A 10,012-nucleotide genomic window follows, 5' to 3' on the forward strand; every position below is an offset into this window, starting at 1 on the left:
GCATTACTGACGATGTGTCCCAGTGCACACCCGGTTCGTTGAACCAAGTGGTGTCGGACCACGATAATGAAAGGTATGGGCCAGATTAACCTGGCTTCACCATACTAGCCCATCCTCCATAGCACCTCAGACATCACCACTCAAAACTCTGCAGCCCAGCCTCACCCAGCCAAACATATATATCCACCAGCCCAACACTCAAACCTAATCCTAAAGTCCAAAAGGGGCACACACCCCCACAAACCCCAGGCACTTCCCGATTGTCAGAAATAACTCACACCATGAGTCTCAGCAAACTGCAAAGCGGCAAAGCTTTATTTTTCACGAGTCTGCAGAGTCGGACCCAAAACTGCTCCAGCAGTATTGAGCCCAGAGCATTACATTTCATTTCCTTTTATACAGTTTCAAGTAGGTTATCACGTGTCCCTCAGTTGCTGTATCATTCCTACAATTATTCATAGTCAGCTCCACTCTCCCCCTCCCCACAGGCTTGTACATTTCGGGGGTCACATACACATTTTCTCATATCCTCTGTCCTTGGAGTTAGCCATCCGCAGAGCCATGTCTGCCAAGTTTTCAAACACTTATCGGCCTTGGAGTTAGCCACAAGAGTACAGCTTATCTCCATCTGTTTCATCCACCTCCGCTCTCAGCTCCTAGCTTAATGACTCCCTTTTAGTTCTTCATGATTACCACAAGGTACAGATTGTACCTATACAGTTTTGCAAGAATCTTATATCCTTATTTAGCAATGTGTCAGCATATGTTTTGTAAGCTTAGATCTTAGCACAGTCTAACCTTAACCCTTTCACTTCTTACAATTCCACCCTTTTTCTTTTTAGAGTGTGCTAAGGATTTGTCCAGGGATTCCACTCCTCCAGTTCTCTGCCTCGTTGCAACAGCATTTTAGCCGGGTCAGCTGGGTTCCCTGGCTGCATTACCTGTACTACTACTCGCGTTATTAATGCTCTCAAGCAGGGTATTAAGCATGGTAATATGATTATCATTATGAGTATTCCGCCAAATATTAACAGGGCTATTCGCCACCAGCTTCCTCCCAGCAGACTATCCAGCCAACTCAGGTTCCCTAAGGATCTCCAAGTTTGTACTGGCACATGGGCCAACTTCCGAATTTTGTCGGATATTTTCAACACTGCCTTTCCATTATCATTTATCTTTAGGCAACAGTTTGTCAGATTGAACTTTCCACAGACCCCTCCCTCGGAGGCCAATAGGTAATCCAATGCTAATCGATTTTGGTATATGGCTGTTCTCATCTGGCTTTGCTGCTCAGCCAGCAATTCCAGAGCCAATGCGGTTTGGTTGGTGATCACCTCTACTACAGCTTGTAGGCGTATTATTCGATTTAACATATATACCGGGGTTCGGTAACCCCATGACCCATCCTGGGCCCAAGTTGCTGGTCCGTAATATTCAATGATGCGTGCTGGAGGCCACTCGTCGCCCCATTCTCCCACCTTTATCTCCCGCTTCTCCCTTCTCAGTGAGTCAAATAACTTGATTCCCAATTCCCTATCTTCATCCTGGGGTAGGAGGAAGAACTCTGGCCTTATAAGGCCTAAGAAACAAACTCCTCCCCATCCTTTCGGCAATTTGGTGTATGCCTGATTCCCACAAATCCAGAACAGACCTTCTGGGACAAATCCTCCTTTCCTTGCTTTCCGCCAGGCTTTCCAAACACTGGGAATTCCTTCGTACGGGTTATGCCCACTGCAATTCCAGATTCCCGAATTGTTTCCCATAGCCGTACAATTGTCCTTTGCCCCTTTAGTTATGTACCAAGTCGGCTCCTCGGGCCACCAAGTGGCATTATTTTTTTTTTTTAGCCAACTTTATACTCTGACATGGGCTTTCTCCTACTTTCACCTTCCCTTTTCTTTCTACACATACTTGTCCTTCCGGATAGTTTGTTAACTTCCATTCTTGCGTCCTCCCAGTCCTTTTCTTATCCCAATCATGAGCCAATAGCTCCCACACACTCAAACTCTCACCTATCCATGGCCATTGCTCGCTCATGTGGGGTCCCCCACAAACCCAACAGTCACTTACATTTAAACTTGTAGCTATTCGAGTTGCTAAGTCTATAAACAGGTTTTCCTTCATTTCCGGTCTTGTTTTTCCATAGGTTCCCCATTCTTCTCTGACTCCACCAAACTCTGCCCTTCCTTTTTCTTTCCTTTCACATATCCATTTTGTCTCAGGGCATGTACTTTCTCGTACACTCCAACTTCTCCCTTCTCCTTTTTCTTCTCTCACTGATCCACCGGGGTATCCCCTGTTCTTTTTCAGGGTATATTTTATTCCTCCCTCTTCACATTCCTCTTTTTCTTTTCCATAACATTGGTCATTTACATGTGAATGTGACACAAGGGCCCCGGGTCGTTCTCTTCCTTTCTCCAAAACTCGGTTCCTACACTTGTCACATTTCCCTTCTATTTTTCCCACATACAGAATTAAATATATTACAGTCAATAATGTAACAGTCCACATTGAGTTCATTTTTGTTGCCTTTTCAGTTTCACCACCAACGGTTCTTCACTGGGAACACAGGTCCACTCCGTGTGTCCCTCAGGCTTAACTGGTCCCTTTATTCTGGATGCGTGGGTCCACCCTTTCTCTTTTGTTCGTACGGCCGCCTCGGTGGTTAACAGGACCTGGAAAGGGCCTTCCCACTGTGGTTGTAACTTCTCCGGCTTCCAGGTCCGTACCAGAACCCAATCTCCAGGCACGATCTGATGTAAAGCAAAGTCGAGCGGCGGAGTCTGGGCCAAGAGACCCTTCTTCCGCAGTTCTGTAAAGGAACGAGATAGTGCCAGTAAATAGTTCCTTATAAAAATATCACCCCCTTGTAGCGTGGGGTACCCTTCTACCTTATTCCAATACGGGAGTCCAAACAGCATTTCATAGGGGGAGATTCCTATATCCTTCCTGGGTGCTGTTCGGATTCTTAACAGGGCGATGGGGAGACACTTAGTCCAGGGTAACTTGGTTTCTAGCATTAATTTGGTCAATTGCGCCTTTAAGGTACTGTTCATCCTTTCCACCCGTCCCGAACTCTGGGGATGCCACGGGGTATGGTATTTCCATTGGATACTCAATGCATCACAAATCAACTGGTGCGTCTTGGAGGCAAAGTGTGTCCCTCTGTCCGAGTCTATGGACCCCATGATCCCATATCTGGGGATTATGTTTTCTAGTAGTATTCGGGCTACTGTAGGCGCATCGGCCTTTGTGGTCGGGTATGCTTCCACCCAGTGGGTAAAATGATCCACTATTACTAACAGGTACTTCCATCTCTGCACTGAGGGTAGTTCGGTAAAGTCGCCTCAGAATTGTGTCGCACATGGCCTGTACTCCCCAGTGGGTTTGATGGTGCAACTGTTGGAGGATGTTGCGGGTTACTTCCTTATTTAGTACCTGTCTCCCATCCGGGACCGTCCATTTACCATCAGTGTCTTTTCGGGCTCCTAGTTGGTTCATGCTATCAATCTCTATTTGGGTAAACATAGGTTGTTTAGTAAGTCCTTCCCTCACTGGTATCAAGGTCAGGAGTTGGATCGGGTCTTCAACGGCTGCTCGTTTGGCCTCCCCATCGGCTAGACGGTTCCCTACTGCTTCAGGTGTTGATCCTTTTTGGTGTCCGGGTACATGTACTACCGCAATCTCAGTTGGTAGGGCCAGGGCTCCCAATGTCATACTTATCATTTGCTCGTGTGCCAGTCCCTTTCCTCTGGCCGTTATCAGTCCTCTTTCTTTCCATATCTTCCCAAAGGTATGTACTATCCCATAGGCGTACTTAGAGTCAGTGTATATTGTTCCGATCCTCTTTTCCAATATCCTCAGAGCCCTCTGGAGTGCGTATAATTCGCATGACTGGGCCGACCAGTTTCCCGGTAATCTCCCGGACTCCACTATTCTTTCAGTCTCTCCGTCAATGATGGCATATCCGCTGTGCCGTACTCCATCAATACATCGTGAGGATCCATCTATATACAATTCCTGTCCTTCTCCCAGGGGAACTTCCTGTAAGTCCTCCCGGCTCTTTGTTTGCAAGTCCAACAATTCAATACAGTCGTGTTCTGACTCCTTTTCTTCTAGTCCTCCATAGAGGAACTGGGCTGGGTTGCAACTGGAATCCTTTGCGAAGTTTAGGTCTTCTCCGGTCATCAGTATAGTTTCGTACTTTAGAATGCGGGAGTCAGTGAGCCACCGATGTGCCTTCTGGGCTAGTAGGGTGCTGACCGAGTGGGGAGAATGCACTGTGATCTTCCCTCCAAAGGTTAGTTTCCGGGCTTCCTCTACCAATACCGCTGTCGCTGCCACTGCTTGGATACAGGTGGGCCATCCACGCGATACCGGGTCTAACATTTTTGACAGGAAAGCCACGGGTTGCCGCTTTCCTCCTCTTAGTTGGGTGAGTACCCCTTGGGCCATTCCTTCGGCATTGTTGACGTACAGCTGGAATGGTTTTTCCAGGGCTGGCAAGACTAACACCGGAGCACGGATCAATTGCCCCTTGATATAGTTGAATTTTTGCTCCTCTTCCTTTGTCCATTTTACTGTTTGCTCATCTTGCCCGAGTTTATCATACAGAAATTTCACCAGGGGAGTATAATTCTCAATCCAGATTCGACAATACCCCACTAACCCCAGGAACTGTCGTATCTCCTTCTTGGTACGAGGTAGCGACATCCCTGTTATTCCAGCTATCCTTTCTGGGGTAATGCTTCGCTGTCCCTTACTGACCCGGTGTCCCAGATACCTTACTTCCTTTTCCACGAATTGTAACTTTTTCTTGGAGACCCGTAGCCCCTTTTTCCCTAGGAAGTTCAGTAATCTGATGGTATCTTCCTGCACCCCTTTCTGTGTTGGCCCGGATAGTAATAAATCATCCACATACTGTAGCAGTTGGTTCTCTGGAGCACATTGGAATTCCGCTAGTACTTGCTCCAAGACCTGCCCGAATAGGTTAGGTGACTCAGTGAATCCTTGCGGCAGGACCGTCCATCTGAGTTGTCTTTTCCGCCCTGTTGTAGGATTTTCCCATTCAAACGCAAACATGTCCCGACTGCTTTCTTCTAGCGGGCAACTCCAGAAAGCATCTTTTAGATCTATTACACTGAACCATTCATGGTCAGGGGAGATTTTACTCATCAGGGTGTACGGGTTGGGTACTACCGGGTATCGGGTCTGGACTACTGCATTTAGACCCCGCAGGTCTTGTACCATCCGATAAGTCCCGTCCGGCTTTCGCACCGGGAGGATGGGGGTATTATATGGCGACATACATTCTTCCAGCAGTCCATCTGCGATCAGCCCTTCAATTACCGGCTGCAGCCCTTTTCTTCCTTCCATCGCAATGGGATACTGCTTCCTCCTTACTGGGCGACCGTCCGGTAGCAAGGTGATCTGTAGAGGGCTGATGTTCAATCCTCCCCTATTTCCCTCTCTATACCACACCTCGGGCTCTATTTTCTGGTCGTCCTCTTCTTTTAATGCGAATAATTTTACTATTATTTCTCCATTGTTCGGCACTGTTCCAATGCCCAGTTGCACTTGCAGGTCCCTTCCTAATAGGTTGAATCCTGCCGAGGGCAGCAGGAGAAGGCCTTGCCTTGTTGCCCTATCTTCATATCCGACTTCCACATTGTCCACAATGGACACTTGTATCGTTTTTCCTCCGATACCGGATACCTTCATTACTCTTGTTCCTGTTCGGGCGCCGGGAGGTATCTGGATTACACTGGATCTTTCAGCACCCGAATCTACCATAAAGGTTGTATCTGACCCTTGGGGACCTAATTTCAGATTTACCAGGGGTTCCTGTCGATAGTTTCTTCTCCCCAAGGGTAGGAACCCCCGACCCCCCTAGTCTTCGTCCTCCATCATGGCATATGACCTGACCTCTCGCCGATACTTAGGACATTCCCGTTTAAAATGTCCTTCCTCGTTACAGTGGAAGCATCTTAGAGTCCTTCGCGTTTTCCTTCCTGGTTCTTGGCCATTGCCTCGGTCTGACCACGTTCCCCTCTTTTCCCTGTTTTCTGTGGTTACTTGCCGTACTGTCTGAACCATTATCCTAGCGGTATTTTTCTGTTTCTCCTCGTCTCTTCTTACAAACACCTTCTGCGCTTCTCGCAGTAATTCACTCAAGGGTTTTGAATTCCAGTCCTCTATCTTCTCTAGTTTCTTCATTCCCCTCTTTTTTTCCTCTGTGACCCTTTCTTTGCTCCCGAACGGGTCTTCATCTTAGGGAGTCGGGACCTCGGGGGATCCTTTCCTTCCTCTTCCCTCTTTCTGTCTCTATCTATCCATTCTTTTCGCTCCTCATCTCTTTTCTCTTCTTCTTCCTCCCATTCCTCCTCTTCTTTCTCTCTCTCCTCTTCCGCCTGCCGTTGCGGATCATCCGGATGCGGAGCACTAGCAGCTTGTTCGGGCTGCTGGGGCCGGGGAACATAAGGGGGAGGTAGATGATTCAACACTTCCCAAGGAGGCTCTTCCTCCTTAGTTTTAGTTTCTAGTTTAAAACTTCTTGCGGAGTCTCCTGGTCCGGGAACCCAGCAAGAGGCATACTCATTTTCTTCCTCTCTCACATTTGGTTTAGAGTTTACATACATGTTTAAGGCCTGTCTAACCCAATCCTCATCTGACCCAAATGGTGGCCACCATACCGAGGACCCTTTTATTGGCTGTTTGGACCATAATTTGCAATATTCTACCATTCTCTTTTTCTGCTTTCCCTTTGTTCGTCCATATCCCCATCCTGCAAACATTCTACCGAGGGGGCTATCAGGAGGTACCTTCGGGAACAAACCCGAACTCTCCGGCTCCTCTTCCTTTGAGCTTCCCCCTCCCATTATTCCCTTCCCGGCCCGGTTCTTTTTACTCTAGGTGTCGTCACACCTAGTTTACCCGGTCACACCCACCTAGATCTCAGTTAGCTAGTCTCACTTACCCGGTGTGCCGTAGAACCGTCTCCTTTCCTCCCTGCTTTGCCGCCTTGCGCTGTCCGGATCTCACTCGCTCAAGCCGTTTCAGACGACGAGCAAGGAATCAGGGACTGCCGAACTCGGCAGGGTGCACCTTCTCCGATGTCCTTCCTCTCGCCCTCCACGACCGGAGTGGGGATCCCGGACGAGACCCCCAGCTGTCAGAAATAACTCACACCATGAGTCTCAGCAAACTGCAAAGCGGCAAAGCTTTATTTTTCACGAGTCTGCAGAGTCGGACCCAAAACTGCTCCAGCAGTATTGAGCCCAGAGCATTACATTTCATTTCCTTTTATACAGTTTCAAGTAGGTTATCACGTGTCCCTCAGTTGCTGTATCATTCCTACAATTATTCATAGTCAGCTCCACTCTCCCCCTCCCCACAGGCTTGTACATTTCGGGGGTCACATACACATTTTCTCATATCCTCTGTCCTTGGAGTTAGCCATCCGCAGAGCCATGTCTGCCAAGTTTTCAAACACTTATCGGCCTTGGAGTTAGCCACAAGAGTACAGCTTATCTCCATCTGTTTCATCCACCTCCGCTCTCAGCTCCTAGCTTAATGACTCCCTTTTAGTTCTTCATGATTACCACAAGGTACAGATTGTACCTATACAGTTTTGCAAGAATCTTATATCCTTATTTAGCAATGTGTCAGCATATGTTTTGTAAGCTTAGATCTTAGCACAGTCTAACCTTAACCCTTTCACTTCTTACACCGATTAACCCTGTCTTCAGCCCCACAAACTCTAAGCACATCCCGATTAACCCTTGCTAAACCTCCACAAACCTGATGTCCTATGTCAGGAAGGGCAAGATTCAACAAAGGCAAGTGTTGGACCTGGTTAATGAAGGCGTTACTGCCCGCATAATCTCAACCTAACCCTAACTTTAACGATGTGGAGGAGTAATTGGAGAGGGAGAGAGGGAGAGAGAGAGATCTAACACGTGGGCGAGTGAATGACCCTGGTTACTACCGAAACCCCGGTATTCCGAGGGATTCCTTCTCAACCACGGTTAGATTAATTTATAAAATAGTCCAGACTCTCCATCACATGAAAATTCTGGAAAAACAGATCCAACCACCGAAGGGAATCATAAAGCAAGCCCACAGACTAACCAAATTTGTTAGGCCTGCGAACCCTTCGCAAGAAACGCTTCGTAAAATTGCTGCGAATGCGGACGCTTGGGCTAAAGAAACGAGACGAATTTTATTTGGGATTACCAGAATAGCCTGCAAGAATTGGAACTAAAATTTATTGAATCGAATTTGACTGATCGCCGACAAGAAGCAATCGCCAAAGCTATAATCTGGAACAAACGAAATTTAAAAGACAAATTTCAAATCAAATTGGAGATGGCCCAGAAATATATTTTCGATCTGGTCTCGGGACCTGGGCCGGAACGGCAGGCCGCTGCGGATCGGACCCACGGGGGGCCCCAGGCCTTCCCACTGACCACAGAGACCGCATCCCAGGGGCAGGAGGAGAACGGACCCTCGACCTCCAGGGACGGTTTCTGGGTTAGCCATGACCGAACCCGTGTCACACCCGAGCCCCGGGGAAAGCCCGCCCGGGCTGCACCTTGTCTGTCGGCACTGGGTAAAGCGAACCGGCGTCCTGTTGCAGTACTGCGGGACGTTTTGGGACGGACACGCCTGCAGAGCAACACGTGCAGTGGCAGTATCGACACTGTCCACCCGAGGGCGCTGGAGCTCATTAACCCTCGTGACGCCGATGCGGCCCCACTGCCCCTGCCGCAGAGACGGAGAAGGGGCCGGGGGCGCCCCTCCCCACCCACGAGCCCCTCTGAGAGGACGCAATCCAACCTAGCAGCACAGGAGCCCCAGCCCGCCACCCCCATGACTTCCCCGACCCAGGACTCCGGAGAATCGGCACCCCATCCCACACCCGTACGAATGGGAAGACAGACAAGGGGAGCCAGGGCACAAGGACCGAGCAGGTCTTCCACCCCAGCCCGAGAGTCGCAGGACAGCGGACGGACAAGAGGACAGGTACGCCCCATTTGCAACAGCCAGGGAGGTCAAATAACTAGGCATCCTAACTCTAAACAGAAAAATGTAACTTGGGAACTAAGGCCCCTTAAACCTATACTAATTATAGGGGACTCTAACATTTCCAGGATCAAAAGATGCCCCAATAAGGATATTCAATTGGACAGCTTTCCGGGGGCCAAATTCATCCATGCCACTGCTATCCTGGAAAAATTAAAGCCACAGCTAGAAATTAAGAAGGTTATCCTTTCCTTTGGAATAAACAACAGGTCCCATAAACCAACAACAGCTTCAGCAACTACTGAGAATGGCCAGCATTAAATTTCCCCATGCCAGTATCTGGGTGCCAGAATTAAACTTTAGCCACAGTTTGACAGAGGCAGAACAAGCAACCCTGGGCCAACTAAACGAGGTTATTAGAACCAAGAATCATATCTCTGTAATCCCGGCGAGGCAGTTTAAGGTAGACACAGACCATATCCACTGGACAGGGAGCACAGCCCAGACAATAGTCAAGAGGTGGATGCAGTCTTTAGATAGATTAGATAGATTAGATAGATTAGATAGATTAGATAGATTAGATAGATTAGATAGATTAGATAGATTAGATAGATAGATAGATACTTTATTCATCCCCATGGGGAAATTCAACTTTTTTTCCAATGTCCCATACACTTGTTGTAGCAAAACTAATTACATACAATACTTAACTCAGTAAAAAAAAAATATGATATGCATCTAAATCACTATCTCAAAAAGCATTAATAATAGCTTTTAAAAAGTTCTTAAGTCCTGGCGGTAGAATTGTAAAGCCTAATGGCATTGGGGAGTATTGACCTCTTCATCCTGTCTGAGGAGCATTGTATCGATAGTAACCTGTCGCTGAAACTGCTTCTCTGTCTCTGGATGGTGCTATGTAGAGGATGTTCAGAGTTATCCATAATTGACCGTAGCCTACTCAGCGCCCTTTGCTCAGCTACCAATGTTA

At 47.9% G+C, this 10,012-nt stretch overlaps 1 protein-coding gene across 1 annotated transcript; it reads right to left on the reverse strand.

Annotated features, from left to right (window-relative positions):
* Positions 1-295: 295 nt before the first annotated feature.
* On the reverse strand, positions 296-7,722 carry LOC140730868 (endogenous retrovirus group 3 member 1 Env polyprotein-like). The gene is made up of 2 exons (XM_073051843.1): positions 6,977-7,722; positions 296-2,812 (listed from the first exon to the last, which is right to left on the reverse strand). The coding sequence occupies exon 2, from the start codon at positions 1,761-1,763 to the stop codon at positions 849-851; it is 915 nt and encodes a 304-aa protein (XP_072907944.1). The 5' UTR covers positions 1,764-2,812; positions 6,977-7,722; the 3' UTR covers positions 296-848.
* Between the last annotated feature and the right edge of the window lie 2,290 nt (positions 7,723-10,012).

The sequence above is a fragment of the Hemitrygon akajei genome, chromosome 7 (assembly GCF_048418815.1).
Source record: "Hemitrygon akajei chromosome 7, sHemAka1.3, whole genome shotgun sequence".
In the NCBI taxonomy this organism is placed as follows: domain Eukaryota; kingdom Metazoa; phylum Chordata; class Chondrichthyes; order Myliobatiformes; family Dasyatidae; genus Hemitrygon; species Hemitrygon akajei.